Source organism: Cygnus atratus, chromosome 2, assembly GCF_013377495.2.
Source record: "Cygnus atratus isolate AKBS03 ecotype Queensland, Australia chromosome 2, CAtr_DNAZoo_HiC_assembly, whole genome shotgun sequence".
Lineage (NCBI taxonomy): Eukaryota > Metazoa > Chordata > Aves > Anseriformes > Anatidae > Cygnus > Cygnus atratus.
Genome location: NC_066363.1, coordinates 80,126,397 through 80,150,780, shown reverse-complemented (window position 1 = coordinate 80,150,780; position 24,384 = coordinate 80,126,397). Strand labels below are relative to the sequence as shown.

The 24,384-nt window shown below is 41.7% G+C and overlaps 1 protein-coding gene across 1 annotated transcript; it reads left to right on the top strand.

The window, feature by feature from the left end:
• The first annotated feature begins 1,705 nt into the window (after nucleotides 1-1,705).
• LOC118251001 (MARVEL domain-containing protein 3-like) lies at nucleotides 1,706-23,110 on the top strand. The gene is given in 6 exon segments (XM_050708766.1): nucleotides 1,706-1,773; nucleotides 5,495-5,710; nucleotides 6,711-6,740; nucleotides 6,742-6,864; nucleotides 10,170-10,339; nucleotides 22,404-23,110. Coding segments are annotated over 6 exon segments (1,314 nt in total).
• Nucleotides 23,111-24,384: the final 1,274 nt, after the last annotated feature.

The following is a 24,384-nucleotide window of genomic DNA, read 5'->3' as shown; positions in this document are numbered from 1 at the left end:
GTTTCATTTACCGGTAAGGTCAAATTTTCCCCCATTTTTTTCCTGATGCTGAGCATTCAGTAGTATTTACACCTCTCAATATGAAGGTAAGAAGTAGAAAGGAAGAGGCTTTACAAGATCTTAATACCTCCTCTTTTTGAGAAGAGAAATCAGAGAAGAAGAGGGAAAAAATGAGGCTTTCAGCAGCTTCCCTGACATCTCCCCACAGGAGAGCAGGTGAGCCTGCATGTTCCCCATTAGTGTGCCTTCTGGCATGCCTGCAGGCTTTCAGAAAGCCTGTTGGTCACAGCTGCCAATATCTGCTGGTGAGGAGGCAAGCAAATTGCAGTCGGCTAAGTTAAACAAGTAAAGGCTAGGACTTTGAAAAACTCAAGAGACACACATATGCACACGCACAGGAGGTTGGAGCGAGCACTTGGATATGATGTAGATGCAAGGAAAAAGAACTCTTACTAGTCTGCTTTTCACAGGACTTTTCTGAAATGCTCATTTTTAGACCAAGTATACTGCACTGAACAATGGGTTATTGGAAGACAGGACACTCTCAGCCTATTCCTCTTTTCTGAGGAAACGTTCAGCAGAACAAAGACTGTGTCACAAAGTCCTGTCTCCTAAGTGAGCAGCTGAAGTCATCTTCTCTGTCCCAAACACCAAGCGTTCGGTAGCAAAACCAGCAGCAGAATGTAAAATAAATTGGTGGCTGGATCACTCAGTCAGTGGAAAGTCCCCGACGAAAAATATCGGTGGCTCTTAGATTTTAACTTCAGGTTGAAAACGTACAGCACACGCGCGTGAAATACTATGCACTTTTTTTGTAAACTTTCTAGAAATAATTTGTGCCGTTCCCCAGGCCGTGAAGGAAGAGCTCAGTGACGGGCACACCTGTCATGAACCGTTCAGGCCACAGGATGCCACTGTTGCATTTCTTTTTCAGCAGGTCAAAATAAACCGTGACAAATTGTTTGCGTGAACCGGACACCTAAATTTAATGCCTCTCTTCCCCTTTCAATGCACACATATGTCAGTGTTACAGCCCCAGACAGTCCAGATGTAAATAGCTCAGTTCCACAGCATTATGTGTTTTGACCACGAACAAAACGTTTGGATACCTTTTAAGGCCAGATTACTGAACCCAGCATCTCTGCGTGTTCATAAATTTTCTATGCACAAGAAGTCTTTCCAATGCCTGCCAGGACTGTTGACTCCAGATAGTTTTGACCGCAAAACAAATATCCAGTGTTGTTGGATTTTATCTCCGTCCAGATGAGAAAAGAAAAACACTAGATGGGAGAGGAGATTAAATGAGAGAGAAGGCAGACTGCTTGTAATTTCTACCTCTTGTAAAAGAGGCATGAGCTCCTACCATGTTAATAAAACTTCATAAATATTTTACTAATACAAACGATTTCACGTAAAAGCCTGGAATGTAATGTGTTCATGCCAGGAGACAGTGAAGTGAGCTCCCAGATAGTTCTTCTTACCGCAGTTTTGTGTGTTTTACAAGCTGGCACCTTTAATCACAGGCCTGGGACTGCAAACCTCTGGACAGGTAAAGACAAAGGCACTTCACCAAGGGTCCCCAGTGTGACTGCCATGGCAAGGCAGGCTAAAGAGATCTGCTCAAGTCCTAAATGTCTTTGGAAAGCAAATTTCAGTCCTGAAATACCTTTACATTGAAGATGTAAATTATTAAAGAGAAGCGAGTATGGGACTACAGATAGTCTCCGAGATCTACTCAGACATGAGTTCTCCTAAATTCAGCACAACACAGATGTAATTCTTGACAAAGGACTGTTAAGAAAGGAGGGAGAAATTTCAATGCTAACAGTTTCTCAGATTTCAAAAGCCATTTTGGTTTTGCTCAGCATTTCCGAAAGGGAAGAATGGCTTCAGCCTCCTACAACGCAGCTTAAGAACAGGGAGAAAAAAAATGAATGATAAGGTTTCAGATACAGCTTGGGTGGCCAGGAACAGCAGAACTTGAGGAAGGTCAGCGTGACAATGACAGCTGTGGTGATGCAGAGCCTTACAGAGGCTGGTGTTGCAGCTCTGCACTTCAAGCTGATATAAATATGAAGGGGCCTGCAGATAACAGTCTTCGGGGATTCAAGGCTTGAACAGAAACATCCTCGCTGCCTTCAGGCTGTTTTGGATGTGTCCCAGAAGCAGTTTAGTCCCCAGCCAGCCTCTAGATTCAGTGTGACAAAATCCCACTTCTCTGACAATTGTACTATAAGATCTTTATATCAGTGCTAGGTAATTGCTCAGCAGACTCTGGGAAGGACTCAGCCTATGAAATGAAACAACTACCAAACCAATAAGTCACCCAACACAGCAATAAAAGAAGCCTAATGATAGTTTCCATTGCTTAAAAAATAAGCATGTAACAGCACAACACACACTAAGAATGCAATATTAATATGAAACCATGCATATTGTTTACGTTTCTTTTGCTGAAGCAGTGTTTGGTGTGATGCTGTTTCTTTTTCCCACTAGAACCGGAAAAATTGACAAACACATAACCGCTTTGTTCCAAAACTCAATTTACCTCCCATCCAAAAGACCATGGACTTCAAAATCCCTTTAAGGAAAAAAAGTGAGAAAGAAAGAAAGAAAGAAAAGGAAGCCTTCAACCCAAATTCTTTTTTTTTTTTTCTTCTTTATAACAATAAACAGCAGATTTCATGTAAAAACACCAAGAGGGTAGAAAAAAAAAAACATCCAAAGCTAATTTTAGTCCTGCTGATCTCAGGAGCTTAGTGTTCCCGTCAAATTGAACAGACTCCAGTGGTGCCCTGCCTCTCTGGCTGGAGAAATCTGTCCCTGGAGGTCTAGTTGCAGCACCTTGTACCCTACACCTAGATTGGTTTTTAGAGTATTTTTTTATTATTATTATCCTAGAGCAAGTATCCAGGACAGCATTGATCCAAGACACAGATGTGACCTATTCAAGTAAATTACCAGGAAAAAATCAAAATGTTTCACACTTCATTTTCTGTAAATTACTCCCTCTGGAGCTCAGCAGCTAGCCAAAATTCAGTCACAAAAGTTATTTCTATTAAAAGGAGAAACTGATGGCACAATCAGGTGTATCTTTGATACAAAACTGTTTCCTTACATACAACAAGGGGGGCATTTTTTCTGAAACAAGTTAAGCAACAAGACATTTTTTTTCCTTGATTGTTCTCATCCAAATTCAGTCAGTACCATATCTGATCCTTCCTATCTGATCCTTCCATGAGCTCTTTCTACTTTTTTTTCACCTTAAAGACATATTCGTACTATTAGCTCTTCTTATTTTTCCCTAACCAGAAGCATTTAACATGGGTTGTTTCATCGGTTTTTATGTATAAGCAGCTCAACCAAACACTACCTCAATACCTTATGTTTGCTTTACGAGTTCTCAGGGGCAATCACTTTCATCACACAGTGTAGATGACTTTAGCCACTTTTTAAGTTCTTATCTAGTCTGTCAGCTTCACTGAATTTTATCCATTCTACAATCATATCCATTGAGCGGCATGCAGTCTTCAATCAGACACAAATGGCAACAGACTAACCCCTTCCAGCCCAGAAAAAGAAATGCTTTAACAAAACTACTACTTAAACTGTAGAGAGTGGCTGCCAGGATACTTTCATGTATCAACCCCCATCCCCCACCAAAAAGAAAAAGAAAAAAAAAAGTCAGTCTGCTTTTAGTCAAGTCTCCCTGCAATCTTTCTTCCCTCCATCTAGCTTCTTTTCTGCCACCAAAGGAGGATGTTCAGCAGGCCCCCTAAGAAGCATCCACTGTTTGTATGAAACGTGCCTACCTAAAGGGAGTCGTTATTCCTTGTGCCTCACATCAAGAATAGACGTCCTCTGCCGGAGGTAAATGAAGAACAGATTTCCCAAAGGTTTATCAAGTAGATGGAAGAGAATTGAGAATTCATAAAGGCACCCTAACCTTCTCTAGCATAAAACCTGGCAAACTAGCCTGTGCTATCTTTAATTAGAAACTTATATTAAGGAGCAATAAAACACTCCTGCTGTTATACTGTCTTTGCTACCAGAATGACAGCCCCAAACTGAGAAAGTGTATCAACTAACCCATAGGTAGATAGTAGCGTCTTAAACTGCACTTCCACGTTAAGGCTTCAGTTACATTAACCACTCACTGCTGCCAAGAGAGGTAGCCCTCTCCCCACAACCCTCCCCCAGTTTCTTCCCTCTGAGACATGCTTTTGCCAAGTCCTTGTTCCAGCACACATTTGATTGAAGCACAAAGCCAATTCAACTCACTAAAACAGCAGAAAGTAAATTGGTTTTGGCTGGAAAGCAAGCTGAATTGGCTTACTATGTGATCAAGTGAGCACTAGAGTTGGTGCAAGACAAAGAGAAGACAAGCTGTACGGCTAAAACCAGGAACAGTAAAAGAGGTCTAGGAGAGGTGGGAATGGTAAATAGCAGAATAAGCTGTTAACACAGCTCAACTGGAGCAGGAAATCAGTCTTACTGTGCTCCAGCAATTTCCAAAACGCATGTCTAAGTATTCAGTTCCCATAGATATCTCCTCATTTCAGAGGCAGCAGTTCCTGTGATACCCACAGATTACTTGAAGGGGATGTCACATTTAGCCCTATAATAGGACTGCATTGTAACAGCTGCACATCTTAAGCCTAAATTCAAGAAGACCTGGCACCCCAAGTGTGTTGCTGTATAAACCCTTGGAAATCAAGGGGTATTCTGGTCCCAGCTCTGCTTTTACAGGGCAGGTTCTGCCTTTGCAGGGTGGCACAAGTCTCAGGAAGCTTTCCAAAGCTCCAGATTAGCCAGGCACTGTGCCACGTTACCACCACCATCCCGCTGTTGTGGCACTTACAGCTTTTCCACATGGGACTGCACAATGAGGGACTAGTTCACAACAGTGCCAGTTCATGGGTCTGCCCAGGTTCTCAGCACAAAGTAGATATATCCCCAACAGCTTCTGAAAAGGTGATGTGTTTTTTCTTTACAGCCTATGGTCAAGAAGCATCCTGAAGGGAGCAGTGTACTGTTCCTGTGAGGGAAACATCACAGGCTGGCAGTGAGGAGACAAAACCCCAGAAGATCCACAAGTTGTTCATCAAAGTAAGGCCTTTCAGCAGGGCACCAGGAAAACAGACTGTACGTGTTCAAGTGTTCAGTTACCTAAATCCTGCCTTTACACCTCAGGAGAGTTAAGTGGCTACCTCCCTTTTCAAGCTGCCATCTATCGTACTTACTTTAGAACAGCCTGTTCCTACCCATCCACACCTGGGGACAAATTTCCTCCATTTTATTTTGCCTCCATGCCTCTTACTGCAGGTCTCCCAACCCCAAGCCCTGCATGTAGATGGAATTGTCTTTAAAAACAGCCCAAAAAAGGGCAGCTGACAGGGGGCTGGGATTTTTACTTTATTACTTGTCTGCTTGCATACCCTCTCAGGGCCCCACTTATAAGGAGAACGAGGACTTCTTTTATTAAATTAAACAGAGCCAGGGCTGTCACATGCCTCGGGACGCAACATTTCGCTCCCCCATGCCTGTGGGGCTCTGCCGGCCGCAGCCACCTGCCCAGGCCCCGCCGAGCAGGGCGGGCAGGGCGCAGGGCAGCACCTGCGCCAGGGGCCGGGCCGCCGCCGGCCGCCTCCGCCTCCCCGCCGCCGGAGGACGGCCCTGGCCGGGAGCCGGAGCTCGGCGCTGCCCTCAGGTGAGGGGCGGCAGGGGCCGGGGGCAGCGGGGAGAGGTGGCCGGGCTGGGGGCCGGGCCGCCCTCGGGGGAGGATCCCCGCTGCCCCGGGGTAGGAGCGGGTGGCGGCCGCCATTCGGAGTGCCCTCTGCCCCGAACGGGGGAGCGTAGCTTCCACCGGGGAGACAGCGGCTCTTTGTTTGTGCGCCGTGAAAATAAATAAATAAGGCGGCTGCTGTTTTTAATGGCACCCTAAGGAGACGGAAGGGGAGTCGTTAAGCGAGGCCTGAGGTCGATCAGTCAAAACCAAATCGACCGGGGCACTTTTAGAGCAACGCTGAAGGGCTGCGGTGATGGCAAATGGTCGCTTAGGCGCTAACGCTGTGTGCTGAGATCTCTTACAGCGAAAGCGCAAAGGCACTTTCAGGAAGCAACACCCCCGTAAATAGCTAGTAGAAAATTACAAAGGATATATCTTTGTGCAAAGTTAGTTTCAGCTTTGCCTGTAGCATGCTTTTCCAAAGGAGAGGCGATGTTCAATAACACGTCTGTTGACGCCGAGGTGTGCCTTCCTCTTTGAAAATTCCAGAATAAAGGTTGTCAGGTTGGGTGGTGGTAGCGTGCTCACATGGGTATTTGCTGTGTTTAATGCTGTATTGGCTTTAAAAACAAACAAACAAAAAACACAGTAACAAAGTCGAGATCCATGTTCTTTGCGGACACCGTGCCTTGTCCTTGCAGCAGAGACAAGAGGGTAAGAGCAAACCTAATCACCTCAGGGCAAAAACTGTTGAATATTGAAAAAATATGGCTACTTGATTGATAGGGAAATGTAGAGAAAAACATCCTTCTTTACTGAACTTAATTTACGTGTAGTTTAAAGGATTTTACTTCCTTTACTTCTTAAGGAAGTCTCTACCAAGTCTCGAATCAGCATGACATGGATGTGTTCTGTAAGCGCTGGTCAATGAATAACTTTGAGTAGAGCTATAAAATGAAACAGTTTTATTTTTCTGGTGCAGGAAGTTATTTCAGAAAGAAAAAATACATGTAAGACAAGATGCCTCATGATGGGAGACGATACCAAGATAAGCAGCGCAGGCACCATGAGGATCATGGATCTGATAGATATGAGGAAGACAGAAGAACAAGAAAGCAATACCCATACAATGGAAGGTAGGTTTTACCACCTTAAAGGAACATATCACAGCAGGTCTGCAATGCCTGCCCTCTTTTTTGCTTTTAAATACGTTCATATTAGGGTAGTAAACAAAGCATTTTCTCAGCCTTGAAATCATGAAGCATGAGCATGCTGCTTTTAAGAATCAGGAAACTATTTTATACTGAAATTTTAAGCAATTTTTAATTTTTTATTGAGCTCCAGGGTAACAGTAGGCTAAGAGGAGGCAGAAAGAGAGGCTGTGTGACACAGGCAGAGCTGTGGCTTTCGTAGGGTTATCTGGATAAAGCTGGGTCACAAGCAGTTGAAGTGTGGCCATGGGTCTTTGTACAGGTTGGTTTTGTACAAGGCTTTGTACAAGAAGTTGGTCAGCAGGCAAGAGCAAGTCAAGGCTTGCTAAATACACATTGTTTAAGCCAGAATATCACTTGACTGAGACCAGCACAGGCACTTAACCGAATTCTTAGGTTGGTCTAGCTCAGCTATGAACAAGTTCTAATCCAAAACAAGATTGATTTAAGTAGTTGCAGTCAATAAATGGGTACTTATTTAAGTGCCTCAGGCGGTTCGTGGCACTTAATAGTGGGTCAGCCAACTATCAGTACAATAAACAAACTAATAGAAGGGTTGGAGTGGCAAATAAACTCTCAGGATATTATACTCTTCCTTTCAGCCTGGCTAGCCTACAGCATATTAGAACTGAGCTTAGACTGTTTTTCTTTGAGGGCATGCCAGTGGTTGCTTTGTTGGAGAGAGATCTGCAGCTGCAAACACCAGTGGCAAATCAGCCAGGGCAGTAAGGTGTTCCTCACATCTGCTTAGCCTCTGGGGGCCTATTTGTAAGGTAAGGCAATTTAAGAAAAAAGGCAAGGAGGGGGGAGGAGATAAATGTAATAAAGATTCTTGAAAAGCTCTAATGCTGAAGTCCTCCCCAACAATACACATTAACAAAAAAAACAGGATGAGAATAAAAGCAGTAGTGAAATGCACTGTGTGGTCTAGAAAGAGTATTTTCAGTTAAATATATAAAAAAATTGGATGATAATCCTGTTGTATTATGAAAACCAGCTAACGTGCTATGAAAATTTTGAGAGAAATGGGAACAAAAATCAGCCTAAGAGTCATCCTCAGAGGCTGTATGATTGTCCTTAGTAAAAGCAAAGATCAGGAGGGAATATAGTTAAATTATCTTGAACATGTTAGAAGGAGAGCAGCATTTGCTGGGAATATATTAATTAACCCCACTGTAAAAATGTGTTGGGGGTGTCACATACAGCATCACTGAAGCAACTTCTCTGGACTTCTTGTTTTTGCCATTACAAATAAATTACTGGAGGCAGACTGAAAATTGGTGGAAGGACCAGAAAGGCCAACAGACCTTCACCGTATACAGCATGGATTAGAGAAGGGGAAGCTGCAGATAGAGATCTGTAACAGCCACGGAGATCATTCTTAGAGTCAAGCCAAGACTCCAGGCACCAGTCTTCACTGCAACTAATCAAAAAACTTTCATTCATCGTTTTGATGGAGTTTGGTGTAACCTAACAGCATTTCTCCTGTGTACCTCTCAAGAACAACTGATTTTGAAAGGAAATTACAGTACTTTGGTGAAATCTTAGGTTCATTGACCAAAAGACCTCCAGATACCATAACTAAAGAGGTGGGAAGAGTTTTGTAGGAGTTGTAATTTGGGTGTGTAATGCACTCCCATACGAGCAAAGACTTTCTAGCGACAGTATTTCTCTTTCACAGTACATTTCTGTCTGAAACTCCTATAGCATGCTTCCTCTCATTGCCGAGAAGAAAGAGTTGCATTACACTGAACTGGAAAGTCCTGGAGAGCAACAGGAGCAAAGGTAGCCAGAAGAGGCCCATTATGAGGAAAAAAAAAACATCTAGAAGAATTTTTTTTTCCAATTGTACTCAGTTACTGAACATTAGGGGAGTTGTTTTTTTTATTTTTATTTTTTGTTTTGTTTTTTTGGCATGTAGCAAGATACAATAGAGAGAAGCAGCTGCATCAGAAGTACCAAAGGGATTGCTTTCAAGTTAACTGGAAGTTTTATAAATCACACAGCTTATTTAATTTATGTGACACAGCTGCGCAGGATGCTTTGGTGGTTGCACAAGACACAGGACAAAGGTCAGAAAAATCAGGATTGTTTCAGCCAAATAGAGCTGTTGGCAACTACACACGGAGATGTTAGCATTGGTCTTGTTACTGAAGGTCTTAATTAAAATGTAAGATTACAAAGAACATGATTTAATGTGGATGAATGTGATAATATTTTTGTAAGTTGAATCTGGAATTGGATGAAGATAAACCCAAGTGCTGTGATACTAGGAAACAAAACTACAGTTGTAAATACTGATATGTGGGTAAGAAATTCAAGATAGTAATTGAATAGGAAGACATAAAACAATTATGTGGAATGAGACTTAAAATACCCTTTAATAACAACAACATCCAGCTGTACCTTGAAAAAGGCAAGTTCCAATTCTCCTTCAAATGAGGGAGAACATTTAGATTAGAGCAAGCATTTACAAAGTGATTTACAGCCACTGTTTCTTTTAACCCGAGTGTTAACTCAGTTTTAAAAGAGCAAATTGCACTGTTCACACAGAATGATCTAAATCCCACCAACCTTAAACATCATCAGTCTTGATTTGTGGAGCTGTACGTCATTGCAGCAAACCAGACAATTCCAATTTGAAGTACACAAATGGAAGATTCAAAGCAGAGATCCATGAAATTCATTTATTTTGGCTGATTTTAGATTCTTCTTCACCTGTCATTAGAGAGTTCAGGAAAGAGAGAAAGACATACAGGCTAATGTTTTTCCCCAGTTTTAACATCTTCAACTGCTTTTTTAATTTGAAAATAATTGTAAGTTTTATTCTCAGGACTAGCTAAAAATGTTTGTTTTTCATGGAAAAAAATCTGTTACTTCAATTTTAAGGAGACAAGAACTCTCCCCTCACACTCTTCTTGCTGCCTTTTGCGAGTAACCGAACCAAGCGCAGCCTGTGAGTACACAGCTTTCCAAAATAACAATGAATGATCAAGTGCAAATATGCTTGTGAACATGGATTTATGCAAGTTTTGCATGGATTTATGCAAGTTTTTATGCAAGTTTTTATGCAATATTTGCTTCCAAAACACACAAGCAAAAAAGATCAGAGACTTATGAAACGAGTCAGCTGGTTCCACTAAAAGGAGCTTCTTCCAGCTTTTAATGTTTTCACATTCACAAGAAAGCATGATTTAATTACTATACATTACCTGTTTACTCCATTGTAGGTCAGCAAGAGATATCCGAGGTGGCCAGCACTCAAGGGCTTCCACTGTTTGCTCAGACTCATACTCTAAAACTTCAGGAGCATCACGGGAATATTTTGGCCCGCCGCCTCAGTATTATCCTCCCAAGGAAACCTTCTCAATGAAGTGTTCAAAGGTATGCACAACAAGAGGTACGTGAGGTTCTTACTACCTGCCATCTACTCCTCTCTCCTTCCTAGGGCTGGTCTTGGTTTTGATTTCTGTGTTCAGAAGCACAACAATGTAAATCTGAGGGGAATATCTAAAATTCTAAGTTAAAATGAATGAATGACATAACTGCAGGTTAGTAACTAGTTTTAGGTATTGAAAAGCAAGATTTACAGAGATATTTAGATACCTGAAGATGCATATACAGAGCTTGCATCCAGAGCACCAGTGTGGGTCACGTGCATAATTGCCAGTTTGTGCAGCAAGAGTTAAGCTTTGGGATTTAGGAATGAAATAAATACTTGCATCCATAGGCAATTTAAATATGACTAATGCAACATCAAAGCCTCAGGATTCTGACACATTCTTCTCAGACTTTTTATCAACTCTGGATATAATCCAGTCATCGCTGATGCATCTTTATAAAGTAACGTAGCATGACACAAAACTATTGTTGGATTCGTGTCCATAGAAAACAGCTCTTGAGAAATACAATTTTTTTTTCATACCTAGAAAGTGGCTACAACAAACAGAGAAGCAATCATGAATGTGGGAGGAAATCAGCCTTAACTCTTAAGTTAAACTCATTCCCGTAAACTGAAAAAAAAGAAGTAGCTAAAATGCCTATTGCTCCTTTAAAATTTTCTCTCTTCAGGACAGAGAGCATTCTCACTGTTTTTAAAAAAGGCCCACTGCAGTCTAAGTTAAAACATGCAGTTAGGTGCAAGGTCTTTGGCAGAGTATATAAAAAGCCTTGCAGTGTTCTCCACTAAAGAGACAAATGAAGAGTTTAGTTGTTGCAAGGAAATGAAAACACATAACACAACATTATTTCTTTGCTCCATGAAGGGAAGTTAAATAACACACTTGATTTGCTCTTGATATTTCTCTCTGTGTGAACAATTTTAAGAGTGAGCTGAGCTATTTTCTCTTAAAAATATGTTGTAATTGTTTATTTGTGTGCACTTTGGGTTTTTTCAAGGAATTTTAACTCCAACAGTTAGCAGAGCGTATTTACTGACACAGACCCGTAATTATTTTATTCCTGATAAGATTGTTCTTATAAGGCAGTTCTTCCTGCAACAGTGCTGGATTGTTTTAACTCGTCTTAAAAACCTTAGAAGACTCCATGTGTTATTTTTTCACAGGTTTAGAAAAATGAAGTGCCACGTTATTTTTAGTTTCCAGTTTCACTGATTGTTTAGACTTATGGGTAGCTTAATGTGACTTGTGCTTTTTCCCCCCATTTGCTTCTCATTATTTCAGCGCATTAAACGTCATTAACATTTTCAAAATATCCTAGATCTGCATGCATCAGTTGACGACGATGATTTCACTCCCACCCTCCCCTAGGTATTGCTCAGTATTTCCCCAAAAATATAGTGCCTGAGCTTGCAGTGGAAGAGGGAAAAGAGATCATATAGAAAATAAACCACTTTGTTAATGGTTTTATTTTAATAAATGAAAAGAAATTTGAGGTTGATAAGATCATGAGAATTTTACCACCCCATTTAATTTTTGAAAGTACCAAGATTTAGCGGAATTTCCTAGAACTGTTTTGCAGAATTCTGTATTTCCTTCAGTCAGATAGCAAACATTATAAATGAAAAACTACATGAACTGTTGAATAGAGTCAGTACATGTGAGGTACAGCTTCTTACAGCATTGAAAGTTCCTCGAAATGCTTCTTAAATATCTTTCTTTTGCCAGTGTTTTTTATCAGCACTCTGATGAAATCCCCCTTCCCGATCGCCTTAATTCCAAAATAGATTAGTAGTATCAAGTGAGGCTGAGAAATCACGTGATCTAGCACAGTCTTTTCTAAGGAAATGTGAAGTCTCTGAGCACGCATCACTCTTCTTTCACTAAATCTATTTTTTCTTTTTGCCCAGCAACTATACTTAAGTTTTCAGCGCGTGTTGATGAGTTTGTCATACCAGAGAGGAATTCTAAACAACCAGAGCTCTGTGAAGTATTTGCTTCACCTAAGTGCTGCCCTCTTTATCCATGCTCTTCACCCGCAATATCCCAAAAAGCTAAAGTCAAGTTTCCTAAACAGACTGTTACTTTTGCAGGGATCCTTCTAACACCTCAGCTGCAAGCAGCAGCACAAAAAAATACATTGTTCTCCTATCTTTTATTATTCTCTCCTTCTGTCCCTAATCCCTCCCCCCCGCTTTTTTTTTTTCCTTTAACTGCATTATGAAAATAAACCCAACATGAATATAATGGGAGAAACAACTGCCAACTGATACTAAACTCTTGCACCATTAGGAACATTTGATACTATCTAAGAAACTTCATACCATTCTGCTCCTTTTTTAATCCTTTCATCCTGAAAACAGAAGGAAAAGATCTGTTAAAAAATTCTGTGAGCAAGACCTCTTCAAAGGTGTTCAGGTCGATACCACGTGGGTAGCAGTACTGGATTGTATAAGGAAGTCATCTACTTACACATCCTCTCAAGCAATATACTAGAGTGCAAATTTAGGAGAAATGTAGGGATTTGGACCAGTAGAGAGTGAGTTGTTCTCTGGAATAGGTACCATTTTGTGAACTGAATAACTGTTTTCACTTCAGTTGTGTTTAATACTTTTTAGGGTCTCCAACTGTTTCATTCTGTGGATCCACTCCCATTGCACTGCTAATACAGGCATAGCTAGTGACAGGCAGCACAGAACAAAGATTTCTCCCTTAACTCCATCTGCTTGAAAGCCAGTCATTTCCTCTTTATTTTCTTTTAACAACTACTAATCCGTGAGAGGATCTTCCCTTTTATCTCCCAGGAGCTTGTGTCCTTTAAGAGCTGTTAGCCAGAAGCTTCATCATAAACTTTTTTGAAAAATAAGATGTACTACTACTTGGATTGCCTCTCTTCATATATCTGCTGATTCTTTCAAACACCTGCGCCTCTACAGAACTTTTGACTTTTCTTTGCTATGCTAGCTTTATGTCTAGTTACTGTGTGCTTTTTTTCATAGGGTAAGTCACACTTTTGGATCTGCAGAGTGTAGGTTCAGAAGACAATAGACACACAGAAGTTTGCCACCTTCTGTTTCTGTAGTACACACCAGCTTATAGAATGGTGTCAAGCTATCTAGGTATTCTTTATAATTATACAAGAATTGGAAATAAACTTCTGATAAAGACGAACCTATCATCAGCTAAGGAACTAATGCTTGGAATAACCATTTTCTGCAGCTACGACAACACATGTTGAAAATTACAGAGTTTTTGGCCTGGGGATACTTAGAGCTGAAGTTATTTTAGACAATCACATTGAACTTGCTTTCTCGGTTAGTACGGATAAGATTTCTATAGTTCTATGAAAATTAAGTTAGCAATCATATTTGCTTTGCTTAGAAGGAACAAGAGAAGTTGTTCAAGGCTGGCTGCCGTGGTTGTTCCTTCACCTTACAGAGAGCAAAATCTGAGCCAAAACCGAGAGCGAATTGCTGATCTTAAATTGGTCACAGATATTTGGTCACTTGACCTCAAAAACTTTTTGTTATAACTTCATTATGTATATTGGTGTGAAAGAGGTGGAGCAATGCAATTGCAGGATAATGTTTTCTTTAGTTTTGCTTAAATGGTGAAGGTAAACAAAGTTTCTACCATCATCTTTGGTCAGTATCTGGCTCAGGAAATGCCTGCATTTTTGCCTTGAATAGAATTGTACCATGCTAGTCATAACTTGAGTGCTAACTTTTTTTTTTTTTTAGTACTTCAACCCATGTGGCATTTAAGGGAGACAGCACTTAAAAAGGATAGAAAAAAGTTTGTGATGGAACAGATATAATTGAGTCCCTGTTCTTTTCTGCCATGATTACAGCTTAAAGAGGCGCCATGAACACTATCAGATTTCTTAAGCATATTGTAGGCACTTCCAAACATTGATGTCTTTAGCTTAGATTCTAACATTCACAATTGTTATAGCCTTCAGACCAATTTCCTCTCAGAAGAAGACAGTATTATGATTTGTAACAACAAAAAAAGTCTATGACTTCAAACATAGCCAGGAGGAAATATCAAACTAAATTTATTTGGAGGAGGAAATAGAATTAGGGAATAACAATGACTTTCTCCAAGTTATACTCAAGCATTAACAAGCCAGCATTAATTCAAATGTAAACATCTAAAAGCTTTTGTTTTCGCAAAGCACAGTCTAAGTTTTTCCTGTAGCTGCACATGCTGGCAAATACTCATAGAGTGGAAAAAATAACAAGGTGAAAAGTCACCCTAAGCAGAAGGATCATGCTAGTAGACACTCGGTTAATTTCAACATGTTTCTGTTACAAGAACAGAGTACTAAGTTCCCCTGTAGTCTCACTTGTAATTAGGTAGCATGCCCCTTCTATCTCTTACAAAGTATATTTAAATACAGTGTGAATAACAGCTGAAATTTGCCATCAAGTTTTTTGATCCTGGAATTGTAAAGACAGAGGGCATTAATAGTGTGAATTGGATAGAGCTAAGCAAATGAAGATAGTCCAGATGATTGGAAATGCTTAATTAATATTGCACATTAACAAGATACAGCGCACAGCAGAGCTGCAGGTAACCTTCCTGTTCTGAAGAGTATTTCATTTGGAGGTAAGCTTGGTTTTGCCACAAAATGCAAATAGCCACGAGCAATTAACTCTATAAATCCGTGAAGGGGAGCTACAATCGTTGCAGATAACCTATCCTACCTTTAACAAACTGTTGCCCTGTCATGATATGCGACTTCCCTCTGCCCACGTTTTTATATCAGTTGTTTTCACCCACCTTTTGGGATTGTGCTAACAGGTACATTATTGTTTTTAGAGAGGGAAGAACTACAGCTGAGAAGATTGACCTGAGGTAGCAGGGAAGGAAAGCAGGCAAAGTTGATGTTAGCTGTTAAGCATATGTTAGACTCTGGTCCATGGTTCCCTACTGGGAAATCTTAGTTAAGTCTGCGCTCTACCAGTGTAAAATAAGAGTGGTACCATCTTTCTTGCAAGGCCACTGGGTTTGTCTGCCTTTCATCTGACCCAAATTCTAGCAACCAAGAAAAACTGTTGTCTTCAAAAAGTGGCTCTCCAAGCTGATTCATACAGCAGAGTGACTATATTGAACGTAGCTGTATTTCTTTAGCAAGGGATCATAGCTCACTTAAAGGAGAAAAATACACCCAGCCAGGAATGCTGCTCACCAGGTACGACAACCCACAAGTTGTCAAGTGAATGAGAAGCTCCGGTTCACAGGCTCCTCCAACCTGCCCTACCTTCAGCCAGGCTATGGTTACTTAAAGAGCGATAACACCGCAATCTTTATACCTTCTAAAGGCGGCTCAGTTTCAGTTTAAATGAAAGGAGTGGCTACAGAAAGTTGGCATAAGAAACGAGCATTTCATTGTTTTCTGGACTTAAAAAAAAAAAAAAAAAAAAAAGCATAAAACCCCTGCAAGTTAGTTTTGATACCAAGATATTTGTTTACTACCTGACCAAACGACGGGTACGTTAGGAAGAAAAAATGCCATTTCCTGAAATGCAGAACATGAGGTGATTATGCGGAGACCTACCAGGGACACAAATACATCGAAGGCTTTTTACAGCTATTGTATTTAAATCAGTATTACTAAGTTCTGCAGTTCAATGCAAGACCTTCTGCTTCCCACCTTTTCCAAAACTGTTGAAGGTGACTCATGCTGGGTTAACAGGAGAGAAATTAAAATCATGCTTACAAGTGATGCTTTGAGGAACTGCTGCGACAAAAGCTGTTGTTCCCAGACAGGGAAAAAACACTGAAACTGTGCCTCAGTTGCAAGTAAATCAGTGTCATACAGTGGTGGGAAACTCTCTGGAGACAGAGGCTGTTGAAGTAGTTCTGCAAATCAAGTCTACGCTTTTCTGTGAAAATTGGGTAGAGCAGGTGGGACAATAGTTTTTCAAGGGAAGATGATACACATGAAAAACAGGGCAGTACATTTGATTTGAGCAATAATTATGAATATAAGGCTTGTGTGAATCATTAAAACCAAGGCTGATCATCCTTTGAGATTTCCTAGCAGAGTGATCTTCTTTAGTAAAGAGGGACAACTCATTAAAAGACAGTAGTAGTGCTTCTTTCTAGAGCACACGAATAATTTAATTTTCCCTGTTTGTAACTATCGTGTTCTGAGTTTGTTTTTTTTTTTTTAATCCTCTGAATGTTACTCTATTAGGGAGATTTTAGCATAACTCAGTGAAAGTTAAATCCCACCACTGACTAAAGAACATGGAGACCTACACAAAGAGTGGTGGTGTGGGGGCTTGGGAAAGGTTTGCTTGTTTCTGGCAAAGCTGTGTATTGCCCTGAACTTGCATTAATGAAGTTGGTCTACTTCTCGTTACTAATTTCAGTAAGAGTAAGATCATGCTTCATGCTGGTCTACATGAGGGAAATAACACCATTAGCAAGATACTTTAATACTTTGCATCCAGATTTAACATTTTTAATCTGTTGCGACTGTTTTCTCCTTTTCATTTCCCTTCTTTAGGTCTCCTCCTCCATTGTTTTGTTTCCTCCTCTCTTCTGTCGCGTTTTTGGGGAACAAAATTCCTTTTCCTTTGACATTTTCTCCCCTTCCCACCCATTGTATTTCTCCTGCCACCGACTCAGTTTAGCCCAGAGGTGACCAAAGCTGCACATTGAGCTGTGTCCTTACTCTTTGTGGAATGCAAAACCTGCACTGTCGAGAGAAGTTCAGCATATGAAATCCTTTTCAGGACTGTCTCCAGCTTTTGTAAGTTGCTATATATGGTCAAAATACTTGTCTGCTCCTTTGGAGGGGGGAAAAAAATAAAAAAACATTACCTCTGAGAAGCAGAAAGCTACCCAAACTGGAAAACAAGACAACTTTTACTGAGAAAGGCTGGGAGAATTATTTTTACTGCATGTATTGTAGCCGTTAACTCCTGTCTTCCCTTCTCCTTGAGCGACCCCTAATGGGATGTGACACAGGCACCGCTTACCTGTGCGGGTTCGTGTGCGGTTTTTCCTTGTGCTGCCTGCCGTGTCACATGCACCGTGGCACTAGGGTCGAGGTTTTCTCAGAGGGACAGACAGACACCTCTGGGACCTCCGATCCCAATGGCACACGGCCTGCGAGGGGAGCAGAGGGAGAGAGCGAGCCAGAAGCCATGTAGAGAAAGACGAACATAAAGTATCTTAGAGTTGTTAAATCAACAGGAAGGAATGGTACCAAAAGAGTCAGGAGGAAGAGCACACATGCAGTCAACAGAAGGAAAAAAGTGACTGCTGTGCCAAGGCGCAGTGGAGGGAGACGCTCTGAAGGCCTCGTCTGTTAGTCAGGCCCTCACAGGGTCAGGGGGAGTTCCAGAGGAACAGCCAGATCTGACTGTCCTACAGATGGGCTTTTGTCAGCTGTGGAAACATAGGAACAAACACGAATTGACTGTGTTACTTTGTGGACGCATGTACATACCCATGCTGATCGTGATGCCTGCACGTTGGGGTCATCCTGCCACAGTGCCTGGGTGAAAAAGACTTGACAGCTTCCAACGTGCGAGACTTGAACACACCTTGGGTTTACTGGGTACCACACAGTCACACGCAGTGTCGTTTTGTGAGACAACGCATGCAGATTTAACAGCTCGCCTCACCTGAAAAGGAGAGTTTCTGATCCTTCTCTGGTCCTGGCTGTGTTATTTCCCCTGCTAAACTCGCGCCAAGCACAATTGCTCATCAGATACTCCATGAGTCACTTCAAGTTGCTAAAGTTGCAGGAAAAAACAGCAGCACACAAGAGAAGAGTTGAATCGTTTCCTGCTCTTTTAATTTATTAAAACAGCTCTTGGAAGGGCTTAATACTAGGCCAGAGTTATTGGGCCAGGGAAGAACATGATGACTGCCCAACCAAGGGTAGGACCTGTTAGAGTAAGGTCAGCTGCCTATGGCTCTGCACCCTTCCAGTCTGCCTGCTTGCTTTGCTGCATGTTTGAGCCCACCATTTTATATAAAACAAAGCTACTGATCAGTGCATTGATGCCATGGCAATGGCAAAGCATGCAGTTCTCATAGAAGGGAGAGAAAAACGGTGAATAATAGATACATGATATAAATTGAAAGATTGTATTTTGTGGAAGACACCATGTTTGTTACAGCAGGTAGCTTACACAGCAGACAAAGTTTACAAGTGCAATAAATTGAAGGTATCACCCATTGCAGATTTGGATTTTATAGAATGAGTGAAGCAATTCTCTGGAAAGCTCCTGGCAGCATCCATGGCCTTCTGGATTGCATCAGTTCTTCCTACCTTTAGTACTGAAAAGCAGTGCAGAAAAGTATGGGAAGGGAAATGGAAATCGAGGAACCAAGAACTCAGTCTCATTACTTGCTCAGGATGGAGAGAGCTCATTCGCAAAGCCAGCTATCTCCTTTGCTAATTCTGATATAAATCAGTAACATTTTAAGTTGATCCCAAGATTTTGACCTTGAGAAAGGAAGAGGGGGAAAAAATACAAGCCAGTGGCATTCTGAGATTCTATGAATCTATGAGTCTGTGATTTTCAGGCCTCCTGTCATTTTATGCTCAAGTCTTGCAACACATTTGTCATTGCATGGGATTAGGGAGTACTTGCAGAGATCAACAGCTGCCACTTTGGAAAAATTTTTGGCAACGTGGTTTCTGCAGCTATAACTAAGATGACTTAGCTAACCAGCCTGTGAAAGTAAGAATGACAATGGAGACTCAGGTCAAGTGTGGATGTGAACTTGGTCCTTTTTGCCTGTAGTATAACACTTTACATAGATCACTGCTACGATGCGTTAATTGGCATACCTTGACAGACTTAATACTCAAAATTTCACCGTCCTTTTACTCCTTATTTCTCAAGTCTGTCTATCCTGTTTATACTAGTATAGTAGATCCCAATCTACTATACCATCATATACTATACTATATACTATATATACTATACTATCAGCTTTTAACTGTAACAGATAACAGGTGAAGGTTGTATGAAGTTTTTAGGGTGCCTGGGTCAAGATTTGAACATAGTGTAGGGCTTAACACTTCCTTCAAAATCCCAAAGATTGTACAAGGCCTTAGGAATATCTTGTCTACTGTTTTCACAAACCCTGCTGGCTGTCATCAGAGACCTTACCCTCACAGCTTTGATCTACATAGTGTTCATCATTTTATGATTTTCTATAATACCAGAGATTCTGTTTTTTTTTTTTGTTTGTTTGTTTTAAAGTTGATCCAGATATTGCAAATAACCGATGGAGTAACTGCTAATGAACCTCTCTCCATTGCTTAGTCACTCCAATCAGTTCTACAGCAGGCGTGTGTGAAAACACTACAGGTACATATAAAACCTGTCCAACCTGAATGCCATGTCAAAAGAAATTTTCCAAGCATGCCATTAAAGCATCTACAACTACTGCAGTTAAAAATACAGTAGCCCACGCTGATTATATTTCTCCTCTCATCACATCATGCCAGTCCTACAGTAGTACCAGCAGTCAGCTCAGTAAAGTCAAGGCTTTGTGTGAATACATAGGAAATTTTCGAACAAAGCCATTGAGGATTGGGGTCAGTTGTTTTCATGCTGTTACAGACGTGGAGCAGCAGGTGCAACAGAAAATTGCCTTTTCCAAAGCTCAGCAAGGTGATGTGTAGGAAAAGTTGATACTTAACAGGTCAGAGTGCTTCACTGGTCAGAGAAGTTCTGAGGACAGAGGTAGGAGACGTCTGGCTGTTCATGAATTCCCATCTTTCAATTTTCCATACGTACTTAAAACTTAGCTTTCCCTTCATCAGGTGGTCTTTCCTCCCTGTAAACTCTTCAGAACTGCTTCCCGATAGAGCATCTGTGAAATCAGTTGTCAGCCCTTACAGTCACCTTCTGCAACTGACGCTGCTCAAGGACCATGAGGACCTAAGCCAAATCCCTGAATTTGGGAGGCATATAGTACAGATCAAGTGGGTAGACAACAAAAAAGTCCGATCCAGTTCCACTGAATGTCCTGTACTACTATTACTCTTTAAAAATATTTTGAACAGTCCTAGTTAAAGCAGTGACTCTGTACCCATTAAAAACTTCAAGTCTTTTTGCTTTCATTGTTTGAAATTGGTACAAGGAGGCCCAAATCCTGTCTCATTGACTGAGATTTAAATTTCTCTTTACATATAGCTTCACAAATATTTCCTTAGATGACAAAGCCTCGTGAACACGATTAGTAAACAGCATGATTATTGCCATGCTTCACAGAAATGGTTGTGTGAAAGAAGGGTCAAGGAAAAGGCAGGTTTTCACACAGAAATGGGCATCATCTATGAAGAAAACATGCATAGAAGTGCATGCTTATTTCTTCCTCAACGATAACACTGTCTTCTCTGCCTGCTTTACCTATTTCTCCTTAGGATATGAAATGTGTGTACGTTTTATATGTATACACATGCACACACCCACAACCTGAAACATGCTGAGCCTCAGATACTCTGTTCCCAGGTATTACCACTGCTGTCACTGCTCCTGTGTGTGCTAAGCAGATGGTTCACAGGGCTGTGATGTGAACGGGCTCAGCACCTACCAACAGCTGTGTTAGCAGAAGTGAGGGGAGCAGTCTGGTGACAGGGGGAAAGCAAGCGCTCCTGAAGTAACCAAAGGCCCTTGTCAAACCTTGTCAGAAGCGCCTTCCAGTGAAAGCAAGCAGCAGCAGCAGGAGGGTATTTGTTGTCTCAGCCCTCTGTGGAGGGACTAAGAAGGGGCAGAACAGGAATATCCTGGAATATCCAGGAGTATCCAATGATCCTTCATAGCGGCTGTTGCTGACTTTCTTCTGTTAGAAGCATCTGGCAACACAAGAGAGGATTTCTTTTCAAGCCCATACAGCCTTGACAGCAATTGAGCCATTGCTCAAGAGGAGAATGCCATGCTGATCAACGTTAGTAGCATAAAATGAACATCTGCATGCAAGCCAAGGATCCCACCCCTCTCTAAAGACAAATATAGGACCACTGTGTGAAGCATCTTACATTCTTGGTTGTCAGACTACAGTGGGATAAGACGACTCGCTATTCAGTAATTAATTTCAGGACCAGAGGATCAAGACACGTGATACACTGGGGGTTTTCATTTCCCAAATAGGCAACTCTAGCTATGCTACACTTCAGCAACAGTCATGTTTTCTAATCTTAGCCTGACCCCTAGTGAGCTGTCACAGAATAATCAGATTTATCTAAGCCACGCTGCTCTTTCCTGACAGGCAACTAGTACAAAAAGAAGCCGTTTATCCACTTCTTTTTGCTTAAAAAAATCTTGATTACCTTTATCGGTAGTATAACATGAGAAGAGTCAGCTCAGAAATCATAAGGCTTTCTTCTGAAACTGGGCATGCGTAAGAGAGCACAAAGTGATACCAAATTTCCACTACCTTACCCCAATATGTAAGGTATTTTTTGTCCCCATCCCCCACTTTTTCTGATCAATCAGGAACTGCTTCTTAATATTATGAAGAGATTTTGTGAAAGTGGACGTTGTATCTGATTAGACAGTACGTTTAAATTAACAAACTTAGACACAAAATACATAAGTTAAAGCAGTAAACATGTTTTTAAGGACCTAAATAACTATACAAATTTTAAGCCATTAGAAAATTCTAGTTTTTTTGTCAGCTTTCACCTCATCATTTTGTTCATACTGGATATTTCTTGTTCAGTGTTTATGCCAAGTAGTTACAGGCCAAAATACAATCACCGTTCACTTTCCTTGGCAGTCACACAAGCACAGTAAAATTTTTATGGATTTTTCCCCTCCATCCCCGTGGAGATCCATTTATCAAGCACACTGACAAATTAAAAAAAAAAATAATAATTTGCCCAACTTCTGAAATGTACCCGTGAGAGCTCGCACTATTTTTTTTCGTTATTACTTTTAAAGAAATACCCTTCCGTTGTTGTAGCCAAGAGGACTATCTCCGTAAAAGTGCTGTTTATGGTTTTGGTGTACTTTTATCACCCCCAGTTTGCTCAAGACGTGATTTTGACATCTGTTCCCATCTTTCTGCTCCTTACAGGCATTCTGAAGTTCGTGGAAATCACAGTTAACCTCCTGGTTCTGATTTGCGTGGGCGCTGCCCAGGCCTCTGTTGCAGGCTTCACTTCCCTCGGCGGTTTGGGTCTCGGCTCCTTTAACCTGAACTCAGCCTACAGCCCCTTCGAGGGAACGGAGCTCCAGGAGGTGAGAGAGCTCGACATGCAGATCACCCAGATGAGAGCCCCGTGCGTCTACGGCGGGGTAGCCTTCAGCTTAACAGCAGCAGCACTTACGCTCGTCTTCCTTGTTGTGGGGGTGAAGCCCATCCACCGCCTCAAACTGGGGCTGCTCGCTGGCGAATGTGCCTTCAACCTCCTGGCTGGCACGGGCTACATCGCCGCAGTCGGCCTCTACTTGCATTTTGTCAGCCAGGTGAACTCCACGGAAACCTGCAAGAGGCGCGAGAGGCTGTACGCGCGCCGCGGCTATACCTCCATGAACTGCGTGGTCCAGGGTGGCGACGCAGCCGTCGGCCTCTTTGGCGTTGCTGCTGCCTGTTTGTACTTCGCTAGCTTTGTGGTCTGCATCCTTGCTATTCGAACTGTCCGGGCCTTCCGGAGCCACGCGGCCAAGGCTCAGTACAGCCCCAATAGCAGCGTTAGAGACAGAAATATCAGAAATGACCACGCCGTCCACAGGACCCCTGAGAGCTCCCGCAACTTCCAGGCTCTTGCCACGTTAGTCTGAAGTCAGCTCTGGGACTGTGCCAAAGAACAGGAGCTTCAGCAAGGGGCGGGCACTGGACTTTGCATGCCTAACAGGCAATGAGTCCAAAGTGCATTGTCCAACAAGGTACTGGAAGTATGTATCAAATCACTGAATGTAAAAATACTGTTATAACATGATGTAATAAAAGGGATGCTGAGAGGAAATTCTAACAGGGCTTTCTGCATCAGTCTCTCAAACAGACTCCTGCATTTAAAAGGTGTTCAATTCTAATATTTTCCCCCTGTACAGAGCAAATCTAAGCAACAGTGGGCTGTCAGCAGGTTGCAATCACGGTGCTGCCAAGCTGGTGTTAACAACCACTTCCTTTCGTCTCCCTTGACCTAAGGAAGTGAATACACAGCTAGCACAGACAGCCATCTCTGCAGAGAAGTCCTCGAACAGATCCTGTGCCTGTTGATGCATCCTACTGACTTAAGCCACAATACTCACAAAGCAGGGGACGCTCAAGTGCCTTTCTGAATCTCAACCTGAGCTACGCTTGTGACCTGTTTCTCTTGGCATAATGAAGCATTGTCATGGGGGTCATCACATGGTGATCATGCACTCCCTGTGGAACGTTGCTGAGGGGAACTAGCTGCAACTTCAAAACCAGCATCTGGGTCCTGCTCCAGGTCTCTGCTGTTTTGATCCGAGCAGAGATCAGAACCTGAGAGGCAGCACATTTGTCAGCTATCAGCTTAATGAAGATACCACTTGCTTCTGTAACCGTCTCAAGAAGGTTTGGCTGGCTGACTACAGCTGACCATGAGCAGAACCCAAGTCAGGAGCATGCTGGCTGCCACTGATTTTTCATGGGAATGTTGTAACAATGATAAAGAATACATGCATCCTTCCAGTATCTAAACACGAAAAGCGTGGGTGAGCAGCAGTAATTATATGGCCCCAGGGTTGAGAAAATAAATTTAAGAGACCACCTTTTAAGAGTCCTTTGTTTGAGGCAGATGGAATAGGTCACTGGACTTCATAGATGAGAGAATGAGAAGAAAAAGGCTATTAATGAAGTACCTCAGATTTTTCAGTGTGCGTGGAGGGAAGAGGCAATTTTGATTCTGGCTGTGGCCTTTCAGTTTTGTCTGCTCAGAATCATTGCCCAGATGAGGCTCTTTTGAACCATAACAGAGCTTGTTTGTGGTATACTTTATATACCTATATGTAGACACACTCACAAAAACATGTCTCAAAGGATTATGTTTGAGGTTATATATGCCTAACAAGAAAATGTGATTACAATA